This window comes from Stenella coeruleoalba (assembly GCF_951394435.1).
Source record: "Stenella coeruleoalba genome assembly, chromosome: 9".
Lineage (NCBI taxonomy): Eukaryota > Metazoa > Chordata > Mammalia > Artiodactyla > Delphinidae > Stenella > Stenella coeruleoalba.
In genome coordinates, this window is record NC_137155.1 from 105,013,654 (window position 1) to 105,038,927 (window position 25,274).

At 52.7% G+C, this 25,274-nt stretch overlaps 1 protein-coding gene across 4 annotated transcripts in view; it reads right to left on the reverse strand.

Moving 5' to 3' along the window:
- Positions 1–25,274, reverse strand: part of VIPR2 (vasoactive intestinal peptide receptor 2) — a 69,612-nt gene that overhangs the window by 21,732 nt on the left and 22,606 nt on the right. For 3 of the 4 annotated variants that reach the window (XM_079931687.1, XM_079931685.1, XM_079931686.1), the window contains exons 3-5: positions 23,622–23,729; positions 20,004–20,101; positions 2,068–2,165 (exon numbers count right to left, since the gene is read on the reverse strand). In XM_079931687.1, the coding sequence (XP_079787813.1) occupies positions 2,068–2,165; positions 20,004–20,101; positions 23,622–23,729 (304 nt within the window). The remainder of the gene's footprint in view (positions 1–2,067; positions 2,166–20,003; positions 20,102–23,621; positions 23,730–25,274) is intronic. The other variant, XM_079931684.1, reaches the window with a different exon arrangement.

Consider the following 25,274-nt stretch of genomic DNA (forward strand, 5'->3'; position numbering starts at 1 on the left):
TATTTAACAATTTCAAGATTTAAAAATGTACAATAAAATGCAGAAGATAGCAGAACAAATATTAATATAATACCAGTGTTTTTTTAAGAACTTTTTTTATCATATAAAATATTATAGGTCTTCCCCACACTTTTCAAAGTGCAGTTCTGGGTTAAAGGCATTGCCTCATTCTTTCTGAGAATTATCAACTACCTCACACAGCCGAGATGCCTGAAACTAGAGGAGCGCCACTTAACGTCTGCTGAGATCTCCGCTACCTGCTCCATCACCTCCACTCAGTCAGTTTTCTTCCAAGTATGGACCTCCTAATGTTCTAAAAACACTCCATTTGTTATATCACTGATTTTATATGAAGACCGGCTAACATTTGAACTATACTTTAGCAAAGGGAAATAAGATACGTGGTGTGTGGGAGGAAAATAAAAGCGGAGTTGGTGTTGCCAAGAGAACCTCCAGATGGAGCCAGAGGCCGCAAGGAAGTGAGGCCACCACGTCTCAGCCAGACGGGATCTGAGCTCTGACCACTCACTGTCCTGACGAGGCGTCCAGAAGGTCTGCACAGTGTTCCAGAAACTCAGGGACATATCAGACCCCACCCCCTGAGCACCTTGTGGCAGCCTGTCCCTTAAGGACAACATTTCCTTCTGCATAAGAGCCAATCCTAGCTCTTGCCAGACAACTTCAACAACCTGCGGCTCTTGCCTTTACAAGCCCCGACTCCTTCTCTTCCCTGGAACCCTCTCAGCTTCACCTGAGTCTGTGTTTCTCGAATTGCAATTCCTGAGACCCCAAATAATGCTCTCTGTTCTCTACAGATTATTATTATTATTATTTTTGTTGTTGTTGTGTGTGTGTGTGTGGTACGCGGACCTCCCACTGCTGTGGCCTCTCCCGCTGCGGAGCACAGGCTCCGGACGCACAGGCTCAGCGGCCATGGCTCACGGGCCCAGCCGCTCCGCAGCATGTGGGATCTTCCCGGACCGGGGCACGAACCCGTGTCCCCTGCATCAGCAGGCGGACTCTCAACCACTTGCGCCACCAGGGAAGCCCTACAGATTATTTTTTGACAGGTGATCAAAACCCTGTTGAAATAAGCTGGATATCACCCATTTTACTTAAGGCTATTGATGCTTAAGACACAGATTTAATCCTAAAAACTAGAACCTTTTCCCAGATAGAAGCGTCGACCTCCATCCTTGAACCCTGACCACCAGCCACACAACGTCTGTCATTAACTCCCAGAGACCTAGCACAGACCTAGGAGGGTCCAGGAGCAGGGGAAAAACAGGCGCCGTTCAGAGAGCACCTCCCACATGCCATGTAGGCTCCATCAGCCTCCATGTAGACGCACAGAGAGGTTAAGCAATTTGTCCAAGGTCACACAGCTGCTAAGAGACTGACCCAGGATTTGAACCTGTCCTCATGCTCCTGAACAAATGACAGTGTCTCTTAACACAGCACCCACTGTGAGGCCCAGATGTGGGTGCTTCTGAGTGGGAGGGGAAGGCCAGGGTGCCTCTGTATTTTCAAAGCATTTGCATATTGCTGTTTAGTAAATAACAGTTGAGCTGCATTCTTTTTTTTTTTTTTTTTTTTTGCGGTACGCGGTCCTTTCACTGTTGCGGCCTCTCCCATTGCGGAGCACAGGCTTCAGACGCACAGGCTCAGCGGCCATGGCTCACGGGCCCAGCCGCTCCGCAGCATGTGGGATCTTCCCGGACCGGGGCACGAACCCGTGTCCCCTGCATCGGCAGGCGGACTCCCAACCACCGCGCCACCAGGGAAGCCCCTGAACTGCATTCTTATCCGTGGTCAGTACTGTCTCCTCATATGAGCAATGCAGAGGATTTAAATACAAATGTCAACATTAGCATCATATTTCATGCTGGCATTTTCCCAGGGAGTTTGGTTGGCTCGGCACAGAGGAGGGCTCGGAGCTAGTGGTTTCTGCCCTCCTCTGATGGGCCGAGACAGTGGTTTCTGCCCTCCTCTGATGGGCCGAGACGGCTTAAATGGATGATTTCCCGTCTCACGTCTCTGGCAGGATTGCGTATTTCTGCCACTTACCTGAAGAGGCAAAGAATTATGCTTCCGGTTGTAAGGGAAATCAGAGAGACACTGTAGCCCAGGGTGTAAATGGCCTTCACCAGAATATAAAACGTGATCTGAAAGAGAGGAAAGTGCATCTGTAAGCTACTGGTGGCTGGCATTGGACAACGGGCTGGGTTCCTGATCTCACCGTGCGTTCCCTTCAGGTCGGGCTATGGGCTGCTGATGCTGGAACACACGAGGCAGCCTTGTCTTGGAGTTCCACCTCCATCCTGAGCCCAAAATGGCACTCTAAACACCAACCTGTTCCCCTATAATTCATTGTGAACAACCTGGGATGGTTTCCATAAAGCAAACCTGCATGGAGGGAGCCGCCTGGGGAAGCAAAGGAAGCAAGGACGTGGGGACCACATTCGGAGGAGGCCTCGAGGCGCCGCCCCGAAGCAGCAGGTTGGACGCGCTCAGCCTTCCGGGTGGGAGAGAGGAAAACCACTGAGCCCGTCTTAACCTCCAGGAGCGAGCAGCCCGCTGAGGTGGGCGCTGGCCCAGCCCTGCGGTCTTCCCCGAGGCCACCCTGCCAGCTCCCGCTAGAACCAAGCGGGTCTGGACCAGGAAGACACCGCCCTACGTAGGGGCTGCCGCCTGCCTCCCGCAGGGTGCGTTCTTCCTCCCCCAGTGAATTCCTGGTGTGATCTGGGTCTTAAGGCAGCGAAGACGGCGGAGCTAAGTGTGAAGAAACAGCAAATCCTGCCTCGAGCGACCCCGTCTGAGGCCTCGCAGGTCGGCGTGTGGGATTTGTCGCTTCGTGGCTTCCAGCCTGCGGGGGAGAAAGCAGAGGGAGAGCTGGGCTTCCGAACCGTCCTTGGAAACCCTGATTTCAGGTTCTGTCCCTCTCCTGTTCGCCTCCTGACGCAGGATTACAGGCAGGACTGGGGTGTTCGGGGCAGCTGCCACCGCGTCACCTGTGGCAACAGTTCAGGTTAAACAGTTGGAAAATGAAATATTTCAAACCCACTGAAAGCACAGAAAACAACGTGATGACCGCACACGCACCTGCTGACAGACGCCAGAACCTAACCGGCCATTGAGTAAAACTGCGGGGCGCCCACTGCCGACCCCGAGGCTTGACCCCGCCCCCCGTGAGCCTTCACACCTTCACGCGTGTGTCTGCGCTGCTTGCTGTCCTGTGCCGCTTCCCCCTGTTCTTAGCTGCCCGCCCTTTAGTATTGCTTTACATTGTCTTTGCTGGGTTTCCCCATGTTTGCCTTTTTGTCTTACATTTTTCTTGATTCTCAGTTCTTCCTTCCGGTTTCTTCTTTCCCCTGAAGCACACTCCCTACGCACGTTTAGTGGGGGTCTGCTGGTTGTGGACCCATCGGGTTTTGTTTCTCTTTCAATTCTGAGCAGCAGCTCAGCGGGTGGGTTCTGGGTGCGGACGAGGCCCCCACTTGGGAGGCGGCTGCGTCCGCGCAGTCTGTCTTTAAGGTTCTCCGCAATTTGGTGTGTTCCAGTTTCATCACAGTGGCCTGGCTGTGCATTTTCTTTTATTCACGGTGCTTGCGGTGGTCGGGGTCTCCGTTTCTCCTGCTGAGACTGTGATCCGATTGACGCTGGGCCACCACCGGATGCCCAGAAACTGCTCTATTTCCCGCCCCCTCGTCCCTCTGCTGCATCCGGGCAGTTTCTACCTTCCCTGTTCCAGAATTCTCTTTTCATCTGTATCTGATGTGCTGTTTGATATACCTACTTGATTTTCATTTTTTAAAATTAAGGTTGATTTACAATGTTGTGTTAGTTTCAGGTGTACAGCAAAGTGATTCAGTTATATATGTGTGTGTGTGTACACACACACACACACACACACACACACACACACACACGTATATTTTCTTTTTCAGATTCTTTCCCATTATAGGTTATTATAAGATACGGAATATAGTTCCCTGTGCTACACAGTAGGATCTTGTTTATCTATTTTACATATAGCAGTGTGCATATCTTAGTCCCAAACTCCTAATTTATCCCTCCCCCACTTTGCCCTTTGGTAACCATAAGTCTGTTTCCTATGTCTGCGAGTCTGTTTCTGTTTTGTAAATAAGTTCATCTGTATCATATTTTATATTCCACATATAAGTGATATCATACGATATTTGTCTTTCTCTGTCTGACTTACTTCACTTAGTATGAGAATCTCTAGGTCCATCCATGTTGCTGCAAATGGCATTATTTCATTCTTTTTATGGCTGAGTAATATTCCATTGTATATATGGACCACATCTTCTTTATCCATTCATCTGTCGATGGACATTTAGGTTGCTTCCATGTCCTGGCTATTGTAAACAGTGCTGCTATGAACATAGGGGTGCGTGTATCTTTTCAAATTATAGTTTTCTTTGGATATATGCCCAGTAGTGGGATTGCTGGGTCGTATGGTAGTTCTATTTTTAGTTTTTTAAGGAACCTCCATACTGTTCTCCAGAGTGGCTGTATCAATTTACATTCCCACCAACAGCGTAGGAGGGCTCCCTTTTCTCCACACCTTCTCTAGCATTTATTATTTGTAGATTTTTTTTTAATGATGACCATTCTGACCAGTGTGAGGTGGTACCTCATTGTAGGTTTGATTTGCATTTCTTTGATAATTAGCAATGTTGAGCATATTTTCATACGCCTATTGGCCATCTGTATGTCTTCTTTGGAGAAATGTCTATTTAGGTCTTCTGCCCGTTTTTTTTAAATTAATTAATTAATTAATTAATTTTTGGCTATGTTGGGTCTTCATTGCTGCCCATGGGCTTCCTCTAGTTGTGGCGAGCAGGGACTACTCTTTGTTGTGATGCACGGGCTTCTCATTGTGGTGGCTTCTCTTATTGTGGAGCATGGGCTCTAGGCACGTGGGCTTCAGTAGCCGTGGCACAGGGGTTCACTAGTTGTGGCTCATGAACTCTAGAGCATAGGCTCAATAGTTGTGGCGCACGGGCTTAGTTACTCTGTGGCATGTGGGATCTTCCCGGACCAGGGCTCAAACCCATTTCCCCTGCATTGGAAGGCGGATTCTTAACCACTGTGCCACCAGGGAAGTCCCTGCCCATTTTTTGATTGGGTTGTTTGGAGTTTTTTGTTGTTATTGAGTTGTATGAGCTGTTAGTATATTTAGAATGTAAGCCTTTGCTGGGCGCTTTTTTTGCAAATATTTGCTCCCATTCCGTAGGTTGTCTCTTCATTTTGTTTATGGTTTCCTTTGCTGTGCAAAAGTTTATAAACTTGATTAGGTCCCACTCGTTTATTTTTGCTTTTATTTCTATTGCCTTGGGAGACTGACCTAAGAAAACACTGCTTTGATTTATGTGACAGAATGTTTTGCCTATGTTCTCTTCTAGGAGGTTTATGGTGTCCCGTCTTATATTTAAGTCTTTAAGCTATTTTGAGTTTATTTTTATGTATGGTGTGAGGGAGTGTTCTAACTTCATTGATTTACATGCAGCTGTCCAGCTTTCCCAACACTACTTGCTGAAGAGACTGTCTTTTCTCCGTTGTATATTCTTGCCTCCTTTACCGAAGATTAATTGACTGTAGGTGTGTGGGTTTATTTTTGTGCTCTCTCTTCTGTTTCATTGATCCATGTGTCTGTTTTTGTGCCAATACAATGCTGTTTTGATTACTGTAGCTTTGTAGTATCATCTGAAGTCTGGGAGGGTTATACCTCCCCTTTGTTCTTTTTCCTCAAGATTGCTTTGTCAATTCTGGGTCTTTTATGCTTCCATATAATTTTTAGGGTTACTTGTTCTAGTTCTATGAAAAATGTCATGGGAAATTTGATAGGGATGGCATTGAATCTGTAGATTGCTTTGGGTAGTATGCCATTTCAACAATAATAATTCTTCCAATCCAAGAGTATGGGATAGCTTTCCATCTTTAAAATCATCTGTAATTTCCTTTATCAATGTTTTATAGTTTTCAGCATTTAAGTCTTTTAACTCCTTGGTCAGGCTTATTTCTCAGTATTTTTTTCTTTTTGATGCAATTTTTAAAGGGATCTTTTTTTTACTTTCCCTTTCCGATATTTCATTGTTACTGTAAAGAAATGCAACAGATTTCTGTATGTTTTAATTTTCTTTTTTTTTTTAAGGTCTATTTTTTCCCCCAGATCAGGTCCTTTTTAGAGTATCTCATTTTTGGTTATTTTCAATTTCCTCTTTTTTAAAAAAATAAATTTATTTATTTTGTTTATTTTTATTGTTGGCTGTGTTGGGTCTTTGTCACTGTGCACAGGTTTTCTCTAGTTGCGGCGAGCAGGGGTTACTCTTCGTTGCGGTGCCTGGGCTTCTCATTGCAGTGGCTTCTCTTGTTGCACAGCACAGGCTCTAGGTGTGTGGGCTTCAGCAGTTGTGGCTTGCAAGCTCAGCAGTTATGGCTCATGAGCTCTAGAGCACAGGCTCAGTAGTTGTGGCACACGGGCTTAGTTGCTCCACGGCATGTGGGATCTTCCTGGACCAGAGCTTGAACCCGTGTCCCCTGCATTGGCAGGCAGATTCTTAACCACTGCGCCACTAGGGAAGCCCTAACAAAACATTTTAAATGCACTTATTTGTATTCTTTGCCAGATGAATCCATTGTCTCCAGTTTCGAGGATGTAATTTCACTGTTCGTCATCTGCTGACTGGTTCTTTGTGTAGTTTGTACATTTAGGTGTGAGCTCATCTTTGGGGTTGATCTATGGGAATTTGGGAGGCCTGGGCAAGGATTTTCTTCCAGAAGAACCCGTGTTTGCATCTGCCAGGCTCCCCAATGCTACCAGTTCAGGAACGCTCTACCTGGATGTCTCAGCTCAGAGTTTCCATACTGGGCAGCATAACAAGAAAACCCAACTTGGAGGAAGGCACACCTTTCGCGACAGATTCTCGGGAAAGCCTGGTAGATGGGAAGGAAGACACCTCAGCAGGGGAGCTGGCGAAGCAAACAAGTTAATCATGACGAGGAAAAGCCTGAGCCCATCAGCAGTGAACCAGGTGCAACTAAAATAATAAGAGAGCATTTTTGTTTGTTTTATAAAATTGGTGATAACTGAAAAAATATGAAACTGCTGGTGAAGGTATTAGCTAAATAGGCATCACATCTGTTCCTAGTGGAAACATGCACTGGCACATTTTTTGGAAAGCCGTTTGACAGTATAATTAAAAAGATGAAAAATATCCTTGTCTTACTTCACATCCTTTAACCAGGAATTTGAGATTTGTGCACAGGTTTGTTTATTGATTAAAATAACAAGATATTAGACAAAACCTAATTTGTGAACAATTGAGTAAATTCAGCATATTCATAAAATAGAATATCACACTGCCCTTAAAAATCTTGTTTTCGAAGGATACTGACTGATTTAAGAAAATGTTCATGATATACTTTATAAAACAAAACAAGCAGAGTGTACATTAAGTACAATGGTAATTTTGAAGTAAATACATAAAAACGGGGAAGAGACAGGGGTGGTGTACTGCTCATGTGTTCCTCTTGGAAGGTCCCCCCTTTCCTGTTCACACTAGTGCATGTATGATCAGAGGGGCAGAAACGGGAACCAGTTACGCACGCACCACACGAGAACAGTCCGCTGTTCATGGGTTTGTAACAGGGCCTTCAGTCTTCAGTTCCTAGTAAAATTACTATCAAGTCCCTAAGGGAGAAAATACCTATTTTCTTTACCACCTGTAACATCCATAATCTGCACCACAAACTTCACAAAACAGAACTAAAGGCGCAAGTCCTTGGGGGAAACGCAGTGAGTCCAGGGCTCACTCTCCCCTCGTAACTTCTTTGAGATTAGAATGTGCTGCTCCCTGTCAGGGTGGGGGACTTATTTAAATGTTCCATTGTGATAATTTTTTGATACACAAAAGATTTATTCCAAATGTCTGGCGAATTTAATATTCATTTTTGACACTATCAGGATAATAGGATGACATCCTCCCAACACTCATTCTTATGAGCTTTATGAGTTTATAGAAGTCTTAGGACTGGACATCTATAAGGGCTTGTTTTCCTTAAGCCAACAAAAGGTGATCAAAGAACATGTAGGACACTCTGCAGTTTTTAACTCTTTTCTTTGTAAGTATTTTGGGCATCCCCTATGCTTGAGGTCCATGAAAAGGACCCTGCCATCTCCTTTCTTATCCTGAATAAACATTCACTTTTATATTTAAGGTCGTATTCTTTTTCTTACAGAAAGTCCTCATACTGTTTAAGCGTGAGGCCCACAGGACGATTCCTGGGCTTGTGGCCTCACTCAGTGTGGAGAGCAGAGGACAACCTGGGTGGGGGGCGCTTGCCCCCGAAGATGATTAAATGACAGGTGTCCATGAACACCGGTCCGCAATGGTGGGCCTGAGAATGTCGCCAGTGGGACGCCCGAGGGGCAGCCGGGGGACACATTTCCAGGGCTTCGGCATGAGCCCCCCACCGACACCGGATGCACACGTACCAGGATTCCTGTCACCGCAAGGTTTTACCAGGGAAGATGTCCTCAAACAGTCACACGTTACAATCGCAAGTTTGAGACTGGATTTACTTGTAAAAAAGGAGTTGAACATGTGTCGCCATCATCACGTGATCCGGCAGCGAGGAGAACAGGTCAGGAATACGCTCCCCTTTCTCCACGCTTCTGAGGGGACTGCGGTGGGCAAACACAGGACCCGCCACTCTGAGCCTTCCGTGGGGGTCCTGCCTGGGAGGAGATGGCGGCCCTTCCCCACTGGCTGTCACCCAGGGCGGCTTCCTAGTCCCCAGCAAGTGTGTGGGACCGGGTGACGTGCAAGTCGTCTTCCAGCTCTAACTTTCCATAATCATACATGGCCCTGGAGCTACACGCATAGCCCTCCTCAAGGAACACTGCGGGCCGGCCAGTGTTTCCAAACACTGAGACATAACTAGGCGACTGAAGCCTCCGCTTGCCTGGGCCAGGCCTGGTTTATGTCTGCTGTCCCGGAGTGACTATTAATAGCGCCCCTTTTTCTCTTGAGAGGCCAGGTTTGGCTGACCTTTTATACGATGACCCTATTTATAACTCAGTAGTGGGCCACGCAATCAATTTCCTAGGTAACAACCAATATTTAAAGAAGGTAGCACAGAAAATGTGGCTTTGTGAAATGTTTGTGTTGGGTCACGGTGTGAAATGCATTTCTAACTGTGGATTTTAATTAAAAAAATTTGAAAGCCCCTTGGCTAGACCAGAGGTTCCTGATTCAGGAAACTTTCTGATTAGAACCTTGCCCGGCCTGACGCCTCACTCTTCGGCTGACGTGAAACACCCTGACGTGTTCTCTTCTGAACCTGCTGATGCCACGTGCATCACTGTCTGGGAAACAGTGGCTCCTCCCAGACCTTTTAGTAACGATTAACCTTCGCACGAAGGGCCGAGGGAATGTGAGTGAAACCACCATGGCTACCCAGCATCTGTCTAAGGACGGGTCCCCCTGGAACAGAAGGCACAGCCCCTGTCTCCGGGGTATGTAGGTCTTGTTGGGTAAATAAGACCAACACAGACCCCGAAAAATGCTGACCCGCGTCTCTTACTCTGAACTCAGAGCGAGTGGCTGAGGCATGAGCAGGGGCACCTAGTAGCTGAAGGGCAGCACGGATGGGCGGGTGGCCCGGAGGAGACGTGCCAAGTGCTGGGGACCCGGGCGACGTCGCTGGCCGGTGCGGCAGGGTCGTCTGGGCTCCCCGTGGAGACATTAGTCACGGGTGATGCTCACTCTGCTTCTCCCCGGCTCCCTGGCTTCCCAGGGCAGCACCTCAGCTCTGATTCCTCGGCCAGGTCTTTGGGCTCCTCCGAGAGGGCGCTGCAGGGGCCCACACACGCCATGTCCTGTGTGGCAGCAGGCAGAGGGCCGAGCGGGCAGCGTCTGCTTCACTCAGCAGAGTGCGCCGAGTGGAGTGGCCAGTCCGGGGCCTTTTCTCGTGCCGGCTTTGGAGCAGGGCTGCGGAAGGACCTCGGAGCCCCTGGACCAGCAGCCTTCGCCAGGGCCAAGGGACAGCCTCTGTCTCAGGTGCAAGGAGGTGCCTGTTCTCACCTGAAAAATGGAAGGCTGAGGCTTCTTTGTTTTAAAGCAGATGTTTTAGAGACCATCAGAAATGACAGCCTGTTTTCATGGGAATGTGGTCCAAAGCGCACGCAGTCATCAAAGCTACTCCCCAGACTCAGGCACCATCTCAGATTCAGGACGAGTGAGGCTCACTGTCACATTTGCAACAATGTTATGAGTTGAATTTTTCTGCCTGAAAGTCGTTGGCAAATATCTTTTAAGACCCACTTATTCTGCTTAGGAGACTGTAATGATAGCCTAGTAGTGCTGGGTGCTTTGCAATTTACAAAATATAACACAAAAGTTAATTCATTCACTCCTCCCAACAGCCTGTGAAGCAGCAGACGGAGTATTTTTGCCACGTTCCCCTTATACAGATGGGGGACCTGAGTCTGGGGGTGACAGGTCAGTTTAAGAACACGAGGCCACCAAGGTGCAGGGCTGAGAGCCCACCCGCACCCTAGCGTCCCCTCCCTCGGAGGCCGCCCTCCCTGGGGAACGTTACTTTCTTCCTTTAAGAGGAATCGGTCGGTTCTGCATGTAAGGAGCGTGGACGTCACCACTGCATCCTAACAATGAGTAGAACTCTGAAAGGACTGGAACATCAACCATCTCCTTGGGTCCACGAGGGAAGGGAGGACACAGGACAAACAGCTGCCCCAGGACAGTGGGGGGACAGGTGGCAGCAGGAGCTGGGGGTTCCCAGAGCAGAGTCATGAGACTGACTGTTAAGCTGCAGGAATGAAGACACTGGTGTGGCTGAAAGGACAGACAAGCACGTCAACGAACAGAATAGGGCAAAGAAACAGACTCATGTAAATAGTCACTGGTCTCTGACAAAGAAGCAAAGGGAATACAATGGGGCAAAGACAGCCTTTTCAACACATGTTGCTGGACCAACTGGATCCACATGCAAAAAATGAACCTAGACACAGACCTTACACGTTCACAAAAATTAACTCAAAATGGGTCATAGACCTAAATGTAAAGCGCAAAACTATGAAACTCCTAGAAGATAACATAGGAGAAAACCTAGATGACCTTGAGTTGATGATGCTTTTTAAAATAGGGCACTGAAGGCACCACCATTCATGAAAGAAATCATTGATAAGGTGGACTTCAATAAAGTTAAAAAATTCTGCCCTGTGAAAGAAATGCAGAGGATGAGAAGACAAGCCACAGACTGGGAGAAAATATCTGCAAAAGGTACATCTGATAAGGATTGTTATTCAAAACATACAAAGAGGGATTCCCTGGTGGCGCAGTGGTTGGGAGTCCGCCTGCCGATGCAGGGGACACGGGTTCGTGCCCCGGTCCGGGAAGATCCCACATGCCGCGGAGCGGCTGGGCCCGTGAGCCATGGCCGCTGAGCCTGCGCGTCCGGAGCCTGTGCTCCGCAGCGGGAGAGGCCACAACAGTGAGAGGCCCGCGTACCGCAAAAAAAACACTAAAAACCCAAAAACATACAAAGAACTCTTAACACTCAACAATAAGAAAACAAACAACCCAATTTAAAATGGGCCAAAAACGTTAACAGGCACCTCGCCACAGAACAGACCGGATGGCAAACAGGCAAACGAAAAGGTGCTCCACACCCAAGCACAGCCCGCGGTATCATCAGGCTGGTCTAACGCAACCAAGAGTAAAATCCACAGCGAATGGGCGTGAGGACCCTGGGGCTTGTGGTGTAAGTGCTGTTCACTGATGAGGCTGTGGATTAGTTTCCCTCAACCATAAAAGGATGATGAAAACCAGCGCATTACCTCATGGGCTTGTCGGGGGATTAAACGAGATAATCCCAGTAAAGAGCTTGTAAACACTCTTAGTAAATGCCCCTAAGTGACTCATGTGACTGGGTTTGATTTTACAATAAAAACCATTTTTATGACGAAAGAGGTCTTCAAGGTTATTAAGCCCAACGACCCGAGTCCTCCTGAGTCAAGCCTCCTTTGTACACAGTCTGCTTCGCAGAGGACCTGGGGTCCCCCACCCCTACGCTCAGCGTGGTTCCCGCTGCCCGCGCGGCCCTGACCAGCGCTGCGGTGGAGGGTGAGGGGACGGGTGGACGCAAGGACAGGCGGACGGGCAGGGCTCCTGCTGACGGCGGCGCCCCCTTCAGTCTGTGGGCGGTCAGAGGCACTGCAGGAACCCAAAGGGGAGACGCAAGCACGCTGGCTTTGCGCGGGGGCCTCCTCCAGTCTCGCTGCAGCCCTCAGGGCCGTCTGAGGAAGCGGACCGACCCCAGGGGGGCGCTGGGCTCTCAGGTCAGAGGGCGCTGGACAGCACTGCCCCGGGCGGAAGCGACCAGGCACCCGGCACAGCCAGTCTGGGTGACACACAGGTGACATTGCTCTCCTTGTCCCCGAGATCACCTCTCTCCTGAGGACGAGCGGAGATGTCGGGAAGGTGTCTGATGCTTCGTGGAGGGGCAGGAGGGGGGGCGTCCGGATGCTCATCGTGACTGACGCCCACCTGCCACAGGGCTGATTTCCCATGGAAGCTGCACTGCTGTGTAGCTGGGAGCAGGGCACCTGGCAGCCCTGGCCGTGGGCCCGGCGGTGACATCTCAGAGGAGGTGGCGCTGGGGATGCGGGGCTGGAGCTGTCGGCACGGTCGCCAGGGCTGTGTGACCGGCTGGCAAAGAGCCCCTCTTTTCAGTCGCTACGGGGAGCACTCCTTTGCTGGTGTGAACGTGTTAGAGGAAAATGGATTTTCTTTTAAAAATCCAAATACGACGTTTCTGAGGCAAAGAAACCTCCAGATATTCTGGAGCAGTTTCTCCCACTGAGACCTATTTACAGCACAGAGTTTATGATAAAGAAAAGGCGACGACAGAGGGACTGGGAGACTTTGTTTTGCTACCAAGCGTCCTCACCTTTGGCAGATAACGCGCATCTGATTCTAGAAACATCAGACAAACCCCTCCGAGAGCCTGTGACGTCTGTGAGGTCGAGGCCGATGTTCTCCAAACACGACACATGAAAGAGCAAGGCTGAGGGGTGGGAAGAGGCTGGGTCACGTGCGCCAGTGCCGCCTGTGCTGGCAGACATGCCCTGAGAACCGTCCTGGGACCCGGACGGCGGGTTAGATGGCAGCTGTGTAAAACTCGAAACCTCCCAGGTCTGGTACCGGTGCTGAGGCTACGTCACAGCACACGCCCCTTTAGGAAGGACGGCCTCGCCGTTCACGAGCTGAGACGGTGCATGTGCGCAGCTCGGGCGCCATGTCCGCGTTCACGCCCGCCGCGCACCCGCGCACTGATCGCGGAGGCCGCGGGGCGCCCCGGCCAGTCGGCTCCCCTGCACCAACCCGGCTACTACATCGCTTCAAAACAGGTTTCAGGAAACGCACGACAGAGGGAAGTTTCCTCGCTGTCCTGTCAGGGTCCCTGGTGGGAAGCAAATGTCACTGAGAAATGATTTGTCAAACAGCATAAATTTAAGTGATTTGGGGGGGACCTAAAATTTGATTTTATTTGAACACAAGAGTTAAGTATTTGCTGATTTTTGAGAAAGTAGAAAATATAGGCAAACTGTTAAAGGGAACCTGCAGTAACGGGGCCACTGTTTGTCCTTCATCAGCACATTTCCTGGCTTGCGGCCTCTCCAGGCCCATGTCCAGCCGCTCGAATTCCCCAAATCACACCCATGTGACAGGTAGTGTCAACTTGACAATTGGTGGGTGAACCTTTCCAAAACTCTGTCTTCTTTTTTTCTAGGTCTTTAACAGAGATTGCGAGTACCCAGTAAAGCAAATATTGCTAATTGCCATATCTTCTTCAATTATCTCTTAGGACCACAAACTTTTAGTCCTGAACTTGTAGGTCACATGGAGAAACTGACCGGATCGCCCAGTGAATGTCCTGGCTGCCCCCAACCTGCCCCAGAAACGGTGCCTTCCCTCCCGTCCCCACCTCGAGCGCCTGGCTGGGACGGCCGGTGCGCCCAGCTTCGCCTACTGCCAGCTGCCTGGGCCCCAAATGTCTGTTTCCCCCAGGCAAGGCTGTCACGTACAAGCCCAATGAAGAGGGGGTCATCAGGGAGATCGGACCCTCCCTCAGAGACCTGTTCCTGGCTGAGACCGGCCCGGTGCCCCCAGTGCTGTGCCGGGGCCCAGCCCCGAGTCCTGCCTGATGCCCCAGGGCTGTGGACACGGCTGGCCCCCTTGGCTGTCTTACAGAAACGGCCTGGTGTCCGCAGTGGGGTGGGCTCCTGGCTCGGCCCCTCACCCCTGCAAGGCTGGGGCTGCCTGCCTCGCAGGCACCCTGCGTCTCCTTCCCCGAAGGCGGGTTGTTTCTCTGTACTTCCCTGGACACCTGCATTGCTTCCTACGCGCTCCTGAGCTGCTTCTCCATTATTCGACCCTAATTTCTGTGCCCTCCTGTCCTTTCTTGTAGGAGAACCTCGCGGAGCCAGGCACCTACCCCGCTTCTGCTGATGTCCTGGCTAACCTCCTCTCCCTCGCCCTGGGTCTCCTTTGGCCTTGGAAAGACTCACTCCTCTATCGGGCGAGTGTTAAGCATCACGCTTACAGGTTCAGGTGAAACTGGCCAGTAATCTCGTCTGTCTCGCGAATCTTCTGATCACGCTTCTGCCGGCGGTCACATCTCTGCCTGGACCGTCAGCGCGCGGCGTGGTATGTGGTGCTGGCTATGGCTGCCGCCCAGTCCCACTGGCACCGCTTCCCCCGTCCTGAACCCCCAGGTCCTGCCCTGCCTGCCTCGCTGCCGCTGACCAAACCCGCCCCTGTCTTCAGTCACTGTGGGGAGCGCTCCTTTGTTGGTGCGGACGGGTCAGAGGAAAATGGATTTTCGCCATCGTTCGATGAGTGGTCCACGCGGGAGTGTGGCCCTCACGTGCCCCTGAAAGCCACGGCGAAGCTCCTTCCCGCCCTTTGATGCAGAATGAAGCGAAGCCACCGCCCTTGGTGTGTGTTCGGAAGCGGAACGCAATCGGCCACCATAGCGGAAGCGAGTGTGAGGCCCTCCTGCACCTCCAGGTGCTCCAGTCCTGGCCTCCACCTCCCACAGGCTGCTCAGCATGTCCCCGCCCGACCGTCCTCTGACATGGGTACGTCAAGGGTCCTGCAGGGCCTGGGAGTGAGAGCTCGAGGGCGCCTGACATGGAAGGACTGAGCACGCCAGGGATAGGGACCCTTGGGGAGGTGACGTTAGCGGTCAGTGGCGAAGAGTTACTGCAATGGTCCGAAAGCTGAGAAGAGACTGCAAAACTATTTTGAGGAAAATATGGCAGAGTGTGGAGGAAATGTGCTCACTCGGAGCACGGGAACATGGCCGCATGTGGAAGAGAGGTGTGCACTCGGAGCACGGGAAGGCTGAAATGCCAAACAGTTCTCTTGGCTAAATTTAGCAGAAGTGCTCTTTATTTAAGAACGATAGTAGCAAATATATAATGCAGGAGACGTACGGACCGCTTTGCCTGGTGTGTCCACCCAGCACAGGGTGCCTGCCTGTCACTGACGCTGCTGTTCTTCGGCAGGGCGGCGCGGCAGCAGGGCGGGCGCAGAATCCTATGTGGTGACTGAGTCGCGGGTGGTGGCCATGGAGTGGGGACAGCCCTGGAGTCCTTCTGGATTCATCTGGGAGACCCCCAATAACGGAAAAGGAGGCCCCCTGGGCCCACGAGGCTTGTCACGGGCGCTCATTTCTAGCACTTTTCATGTTTTGCCAACTCTCAGCATCCTGGGAGATCAGAGAGACGGGAACGCTGGGCAGCGGGTGGGACACTGAGGCAGGCAGGCTGGCCAGGGAGTGCTCTGACCAGAAGCCTCCAGACAGCCGTCGGTGGAGGAAGGAGGTCAGGATACCAGGGTCCACCCGACGGGCCGCAGTAGGAGCCACCGGGTCAGGAGAGTCCCCGGGTCTGGGGCATGATGGGTCAGGGGGCCTGGGGGGTCAGGTGACCAGGCAGACGGCACCAGGTGGAACGACCGCCCGCCTGAGGCTGAGACCTTGATGCCAGGAAAGCCTCTTCGGCTCGGGAGACCCGTAGGCTCCCATGATAAGGGTGGGGGCAGCGAGAGGGGCTCGTGGTCTCTGGCTGGCCTGCTCTCCCTGCAGGCTTCAGCAAGCTGGGACAAGGCAAAAGGGGGAGAGGAGCTGCTGGTGTGGCCCCCATGGGTCTGGGGTTGGCAGGGGGTCCTGAAAGCCTCTTAATGGGATTAAACCCTCTATCCAAGGATTGAAAGAAAAAAGGCCTAAGACGAAGATGCACACACCTGAGGCAGGTTTTGCTGGGAGAGCGACACAGACTGGGGAGACATTGCTTTATGGAAAGCGGGATGTGGTGACCGGGCGCCCCGAGCCGAGCCTGGCTGGCGTCAGGGTTTCACTGCACCAGGACACGCAGGCCTGGGCCACCGCCACCCCCCCTCCACGACTCTGCGGGCTCCCATGGTCCAAACGAGGAGCAGCTTCGCAATCACAGCTCCCGCGTCGTCCAAGGGGTCCTCTGGGGTCTTCAAACTCTTTTTTCCTTCACGAGACTCCCATTCCCAACTGCTTTGTCTCTCAGTTCCCTCACTGTATGTGGCTTTTGTGGAAGCTGATTTTTTCCCTTGAATTTAATTAATTTTGAAACCAACAAAGGTTGCGCACACAGTGCCCAGGGCAGAGTTTGGCTGCCCGAGCACAGGAAACCCAATTAAAATCGTAAAACTGGGAAGAAAGAGAGTGGCTGATGAGATGAGGAGTGACGTGGAAGCAGGAGGCCCCGTGGATCGAGGGGCCGCTCCCTCCCTCCCCCCGGGGAAGACCGTCCCGGCCTCACTCTGGGCAGCTCAGCGAGCTGCGGTTTTCATCTTCCAAGCGGCTCCTTAAGCAACCGAGAATTCGAAGCGTGAGAGCAGTGGAAGCTGCAACCAGGAAGAAAATGATTCATTTTGGTCTTGTGCCATTATTCTCTTCACCTTCGCACGTTAAAATATTTTGAGTTTCTAATCCATTGGCAGAGAATATGCATTCGTGATAACTGCAGAATCTCTGAAATGTTTAATTGAGAAGAAAAATAGCTCTTGGCACTGGACAGAAAAGCATGAGGAGATCACAGGTGCTCTGTCCTCGTGGGCTCTGAGCTGACATGGTTCCCACGACGATGTCCTTTACAACCACCTTGGGCTCTCTGTAACCCAAGGACAGAGTCGGAACGTTACGGTTCCGGGAAATGTTTACTTGCGGAACAAGTACAGGCTCTGAATAAATGCTGCTGGCGAGGCCTCAGGACGCTGTGTTCTTCGCCCTGACGTGTGTCCCGAGGCCTCGGAGTTACGAACGCTGGGCTGGCTGCCGAGGTAGAAGGGAGACGTGGGTGATGGAAGGCGGCTGCTGGGGCCCCACCCCACCCACTCCTACAGAAGTCTGGACACTCTCCAGCTGCTGTCCCCGTCCTGCAGGGCCACCTGGGAGGCAGGTGGGACGTGACAGGGTCCCGGCCACCGTGGGGCTGTCATCACCCCTGGTCAGAGTTCAGGGTCTTCAGAACAGGGCCTGGGACGCTTTTCTCTACGGAAACAGCCCTGAAACTGGGGTTAAATTCTACACGAGTTAAGGTCTTATTCTTAGACACCAATAGGACGGCTTCCTGGTTTGGACACATTAAAGTAGCTGAACAGCAGTTTGCTACGAGTCTGGAACCTGAGATCCCCTCACTGTCCAATGAAAACGTGCTTGGACCCTGATTCCACGAGCGGCCTCTGACCTGACTGTGCACCCGGCCACCGGCAAGCACGTGGGCAGTGGCATTTACGCCCATCCTCCAGGGAGCGGGGTGGGGGCGGGGAACGGCTGACGGCGGAAGAGGCTAAACGCTGCCCAAGCCTCGGGCCCAGCGTTGGGGGGCTTCACCATTTGTGCTGCTGTCATGGGGGCCCCGCGAGACCTGCCTCTTGGCCACGCCCATGGGGAAAGGCTGGGCCTTCTCTGTGGGATCCTGTAGAACAAAAGGGGTTCGTGCAGAATGCCCCAGGGGCACAAGTCCACGGGCGGGGCGGGGGGGACAATGGCTGGGAAGGGTCAGCACAGCCCTGGCCTGGCTGCCCGCCCAGGTGTGTCCCAGGCCCATTGCTGTTGCTTCCACCTGTGTAGGGAGAGCGGGGGGCCCGGGAGCGGCCCCTGAGGAGGGGGTCAAAGAGGCTGGCTCTCGTCAGAATGGCGGGGCCCTTGGCCACATCACATCATTTCTCTAAACCTCAGTTTCTCCATCTGTAAAGTGGGTTGTCACCCAGACTAAATGAGATGAGGGGTGGGCAAATGTGGGGGCATCGGTCAACAAGCACAAACCTGCAGTGATAAGATGAATAGGTTCTGTGTCTCACCAAAAGCAAACGGAGGGGCTTCCCTGGTAGCATAGTGGTTAAGGATCCGCCTGCCAATGCAGGGGACACGGGTTCAAGCCCTGGTCCTGGAAGATCCCACATGCTGCGGAGCAACTAAGCCTGTGTGCCACAACTACTGAAGACCTCGCACATAGAGCCCATGCTCCGCAACAAGAGAAACCACCGCCATGAGGAGCCCGCGCGCCGCAGTGAAGAGTAGCCCCCGTTTGCCGCAACTAGCAAAAGCCCGCGCGCAGCAACAAAGACCCAACGCAGCCAAAAAAAAAAAAAAAAAAAAAAAATATATATATATATATATATATATATATATATATAAAAGCAAAGGGAATCTGTGAGGCGATGGACTGGGGAATCATCTCATATTGTATACATGTGAGAACATCACATCGTGTACGTTAAATATATACCACGTCCATCAGTAAGAAGCACATGATGCAGGGCTCAGAGCTGCACCACCATGATTACCCTCGCTGACCACTGGTGACAGGTCACTTGTCATCCAGTTAGAGGGATACCAGCTAAAATACAATGAACTTCCTTTCCGAGGGTTTACTAATTTGGTAGGAAAAGAACCGGCTTTAAATTGTAACTCTTAGTGAGGAGAGCAAAGGAAGCCCCTCTGTTACCCAGGAGAAGTGATGGGACAGCCACACCCCTAAGGGCCTCACTTGGGGGCAGGACCCAGGGGCAGCGGAGGTGAGGTGGCATGGGCGGGGGGCAGGAGATGGGCCTCGGCGGCACAGACACGGTCTGCCCGCACCGTGTGGGCTCAGGCGTCGGGGGCAGGCACTCCCCAGGGCCTCACACCCGTCGTCAGGGAGCACGTCTGAAACAGCCTGGCTCCCGGCTCCCAAGGCCCTTACCCATCCACATGGGGTCACAGGGCGAGCGATGGGCTTCAAGGGGAGACACTGACCTGGCTTCCCAGTGGCAAACGAAACAGACCCCACCACGGGGCACGGCCGGGTGCGGGTGCCCACCGCTTAAAGGACCGCGTTCCCGGAGAAAGGCTCTCCTCACACTATGCCTGCCCCACGCCGAGTCTCCACCACGGCCCGAGAGAGGCAGCAGCGGCCAGCAGAGCCTGGGCAGCCCAACCAGCAACGCGGGCTCTGAGTCTGCAGAGCTGCTCCAAGTGTGGTTCCATCCCCGCTGCCGGCTCAGGGCTAAGAGAACAACCGCGTGGCTTCTCGACAGCCACGGGTGGCAACACCCTAAAGGGAACAAGGAAACCCTCATGGCAGAAGGGACACTGGCTAAGCTCAGTTCGGCAGGTAGAGCCACTCTCGGTGTCACCTTCCAGATATACCACAGCAGGTGGAGAAAACCAGCCTTTCCCAGCTCCAAGACTACGGAACCAGCACATAATTCCAAAGGCTGGGTGGCTGAACTGAAACCAGGGACCTCACTGGCAGGATTTGGCCAGAAGTGAAAGAACACCTGAGTTAGGCTTGGAGCAGCAAATGGTCGCAGTTTACCAGGCACCTCGGAAAAACGACCAGAAAGGGAGGCCCGCGCAGCCCTTACCTTGCTCTCATCTTCGGGGTCATTGTAGCCGCACGCGTCCATGAAATCCGGGAACGTCTCTGACCACCCGTCCCTCGTGCAGTTCTTGCTTATGTTTCCTGGAAGGTAAAGGCTAGGTGTCTGATCTGCACGTCAGGACTGGCCTGGTGGCCAGGGCCCCCGCCTGCACCTACGCTGGCTTGAGAGGCTCCCTCTCCCTCGGGGCCGGCTAGGGGCCCGGGCCTGAACCCGGGGCAGCTGCTCAGGGTGCGTCCCCCTCTTTGGCATCCTCGCCCACGAAGGCTGGGCAGTGGCCCCTGCATCCCCGGGGCCTCGGCGGCTGGAGGGAGCGGATTCGGCGCCAAAGCACGGGCGCGGTGTCCGGGGCAATTATGATGGGACAGAGGTGCCGGTGTGTTCTACTCACTACGGAGCGGGGTGCAAGCGAACAGGCTGTTCCGTCCACTGAGAGGCATCGTGGGCAGACCCTGGCCGTTCTGCCCTGCTCTGCCCTGCGCTTTCCTGCTCCCCTGGGCCAGTCCTCACCTCGCGGCCCCGAGGCACAGTGACCAGAGCAGCCAGGGCAGGCACCACTGGCCGCTGTGGCTGCAGGAAAGGCCGTGGACGTCAGGTTCACGTGGCATGAAATAGACAGCTTTGACTTTACAGCCCCACTGTTTGCTCCTAGGAACCTAACGTGCACGTCAGACTCAGCAATGCAGGGTCCCCTGCACAGGACAGGCGTCTTTAGCAGATGACACACAGGGTGGTGAGGGAAAGGGGATGGACCTGCTGGGTGGGCTTCGGGAGCTCGGACCCAGGCTGGCGCGGCGACTTTGGCCCTGCTGTCTCTGCTTCCTGCTGGGACCACAGGCCCAGGGCTTTCAGAATAGCAAACGTTTCCTCACACCATCTCTTTTTATTTGCACACTTGGTGGCATCACAGTTCCCATTTTATAGATGGAAAAGTGAGGCTCTGAGGGTCAGTAACAACTGAGTTTTGTGCTTAAAAATCCCTCATTTCTTCTACCCCAGGGCAGCGCAGCGGTTCACCTGCTCTGACTGATGAATCAGATGGGACCAAGAGTGCGGTGCGTCCGCCCTGGGGAGGAGAGAAGCGTAAGCCACTCTGCTCCCCGTGGGGAGAGAGGCCGGGGGAGTCCAGACCCCAACCCGCTGGAGAGGAAGTGGGTTGGGTCGGTTTCAGCAAAGCCCCTGGAAAAGAGCACCTGGGCTCTCCCGGCCCAGCCTCACTCCAACACCGCCATCCCCTGGGTCCTCCGATTCCAGACCCGAAACCTCCTGCTCCAGCTCCCGGGGGGCCTGCGGGCAGCTCGGGCACAGGGACTGCAGTGCAGTGGGCCAGACAGAGACCTGAAAGGGGCAAGGTTGCTGAAGTCTGGCTCCCCTGCCCCACGTTACAGAAGGGAGACCGAGGCCCACAGAAGGGAATGACCTGCCCGTCAGAGTCGGGAACAAGAAAGGACAAGAACAACAGTGGTGTCGGCAGCGTAGGGCTCACCGGCTCCTCCCGGCTCTTCCGTATTTAATTCACGCCATCCTGACAGCTACATGAGGAGGCCCTTTGATGATCCCATTTTACAGGTGAGAAACCTGAGGCTTAAAGAAGCTGGGTCACCCGCCCAAAGCTACCAGATTACAAGCGAGGCGCCCGTTTCAGACCTGGGCAGTCAGCTCCTCACCTGCACGGCACACCTGCTACCTACCTGCTCCTGGGACCTGTACCGTAAGCTCTGTGTAAGGGCAAGGAGTGCTGAGCTGGCCATCCCTCACTTACAATATGGCAAACGCTAAGGAGGACGTTTAAATAAACCTCATCCTACGAAGTCGAGATTCGCCCACAGGGTTGCCATCTTGCCTGGCTTCACACTCCTCAGTGAAACCTTGGGCAAAAGTGGAAGGTGGGCTTCCAGGAAATGCCTGAGATGGTAAAGAGAGGGGCTGGGGAGGTGATGGAGGGGTCAGGGAGGTGAGATGAGAGAGGGGCAGGGAGGTGAGGGACGGGTCACGGATGTGAGAGAGGCATCGGGGGAGAGAGATGGACAAAGGGGTGAGAGCGGGGCCAGGGAGCTCAGGGAGAAGGGTGTGGGAGGTGAGGGAGAGGGGGCGGGGGGTGAGGGCAGGGAAGTGAGGGGAAGCTCAGGGAGAGGGTGAGGGGAGGTGAGAGAGGGACCTGAGAACAAAAGTGGGGCACAGCTTAGGACTCAGAAGTCTGGTCAGCTGTTGTGAGGACCCCGCCACCTCCATGCCTCTCCCCACCGTGGCCCCGATTTAGCTGCAGTGTAGGGGCCTCAGCACAGCCCCACCCCAGCTCCCTAAAGCTGATTGCACACTCCTGTCCTCAGTCCTTAAGTGCATGCTTGAGTGTGACTGTCCTGAAAAGGCCACAGTCACACGTCTGGCCCTGAGCACGGCCACCTGGGCTCAGACCCTGTCAGGAGGGTCCTGGCTTGGGCCGAGGCGGGAGTGATGGGCAGGCTCCAGGTTGCGGCCGGTCCACCGGATGTGCTCCCATTGCGGGCCGTTTCAGGCTCTGAGTCAGGGGCGGGCCAGGGCCCTCGCAGCCCTCTGGGGACTGGCCAGGTGGCTTCTGGAGAAGACGGGGAGCAGAACTCAGAGCTGGGCTGCCTGGCCGAGGGCACGGGCTCCTGGCTGTGTCGTTGTTGGACGCAGAGCATAGGCGCCTTCTCCCCAGCTGAGAGAACACTAATACTTAACGGCATCCATGATGCCCTAAGGTTCCAGTTCGTCAGAATAAACCTCCGAGTCCTGGAACCTGGCCCTCCGTCACCTGATGGTTTGATACTGTCCCTTGCCAAGACCTGCTCTCGGAACTGTGCCCAGTCCCCCAGCTCTCCCCTCCCACAGAAGCAGAGTCTCCCACCCGCCTGTTCACATCCCCTTTCCTAGCCCGGCTCAGGGGGACCTCACGTGGGCCCCAGGGCTCACCCGCATGGGGACAGCAGAGCAACGTGCTGGTTGCCATGACAACACGCACTGATGTGTAGAGACACCCCCCAATTTCCCACTTACAACTTTTTATAAAAAACGGGTCTATTTCTCGAACATCTGGGTTTCCTGGGCCTGTGTGCAGAGCAAGCCCCGGAAGGAGGGGGCGGCCCATCTCGGTCAGCACCTTCTGAGGCTGGAAGCTCCGCGACTGCAGGTGTTCAGGTGACAGGGGGCCGGGTCAAGGGTGGGGCTGAGAACCCAGAGAGTCGGTCCAGGAAAGGAGAGGATTCCCGTGAAGCAGAAAGTGCGTTCCCGGCTGAGAAGGGACACCCTGGAGGACGCTCTCTGGGGGTTACGGGTGCCCAAGTGCGGCAGGTGTTTCTATTCTCTCCCTGCCTGGTGCCGCAGCCCCTCGTCTGCGCTGGGCACCTGTGTGTCTGGCTCCTGCCCAGGGTCTCCTGTCCGCCCCACCGTGTGTGCTGTAGGGTGGACGACCTGGCAGGAAGCCTTCTGTGCTCCCAGTCTCTAAGGCCAGCTCAGCACAGCTGCTCCCTGACTCACTGGAAACTGACGCCCTGCTTCTTGTGCCTCCATGGAGAAGCCGGCCCCTCGTATGCACCCCCCCCCACCCCCGGCACAGCTCAGAAACAACACAGACGACAGTACCTGGTTTGCTATAAAAGTTGCTGAACAGTTTTGGACAGGGCACCGTGACAGTCTCGCCGACATCCGCGGGGAGCCAGCACGTGATGTTGTCCCAGACGCCGCTGCAGGCTGGAGGGGAGACGGGGGTGAGCAGGGCCCTCTGCCCAGCACAAGGGCAGCACCCTCAGGCCACGTGTGGGGTGCCCAGGGTGGTGGGATCGGATCTGCTCAGAAGCTTTTCAAATAGAAAGCCTGTTAATTAGGTAATTATCTTGCAAATTATTTTTCTGTGAAACTCGCACCACGATAGTATTGAGAATATACTTGGCATGGGTTCATTGCAATCAGCTTTGGAGGAATAAGCAGATCTGCGGTAGAATGTTTCTGAGGAACCCAGCATGCACTGCACACTTTCGAATTGTAGTAGAATCATTACTTTTTCCTGCTGAAGTGCTTCCCGCCCACCCCCCATGTGATAAAATGGGCAACACTGAGTATTGTGTAAGTCTTGGAGGTTAGAGTCCCCTAGATGCACATATACTTGTGCGTTTATGGATTCTGACTTCAAGGACAATTTGCAAATTTAAATATTTGAAAAGATTTAGTTGATTTCAGCAGTCAAGACGACATATTAGCGGTGAAATCTTAGGCTACCCTCGTGGAGTTATCAAAACTTAATTTGCATTATGTTATAGCTTAAAACACTTTTCAGATCTCTTATTTGGTTTAATAACCACCCCACGACAGTAATTCATACCAACACTGTATTAATCATCTCACTGACAAAGAGCACTGAGGTTTGAATGGTCCAGGGGCCTCTCAACATTAAACAGACAGTAAGTGAATCCACGTTTGAACCCAGGAAATTTTTATCACAAGTCCAAGGTGTTTCTACTGTATTTTGTGACCTCTAAACTTTTATACTTCATTTAAACTTCAGTATTGGAGGAGCAGGGTGCTAGCCTCAATTAAAACAAAGAAAGAAACAACAGTTCTGCTCTCTGACACGCCACCCACTCCTGTACGGTAACTGCGCGAACACATCAATGGAGTTATGCAGTTTTGGTTTGACCACGGGAATGTTTTACTTCTAAGAACAGAGGTAATGAAAAGTTGGCTACAAACCAAGTTTTGCAAAAAAAAAAGATGAAAATAGGGACTTCCCTGGTGGTCCAGTGGTTAAGACTCCGCACTTCCACTGCAGGGGGATTGGGTTCGTTTCCTGGTTGGGGAACTAAGATACTGCATGCCGCGCGGTGCGGCTAAAAACACAAACAAAGAAACCATGAAAATACTTTCTAAAGGCTTTTTAAAATAAAATGAAAATACATTCATCCTAAAAACTGAATTACCTACCGAAGATTGAGTACATAAATTCATACTATATTAACATTCTTACATATTTAAAGAAAACGTTGCTTTTTGAAAAACTACTTAGGACACATCATCAAGGACAAAGACATCACTAGAAACACACCTCCGGCCGGTGGGCAGTGCAGCCTGCAGACCTGGGAGTGTACGGATGAGCAGGGTGGTAAGGAGGGATGTGCCTACGCGATGAGGGCAAGAGACAGACAACTGGGGACATAGGAGCTTCTCGCTCCATTTCCCAAGTCTCATGAAAATGGCAGTTGAGAAATTTGAAATGGCAGTTCCTAGAGATGTCATAAAACT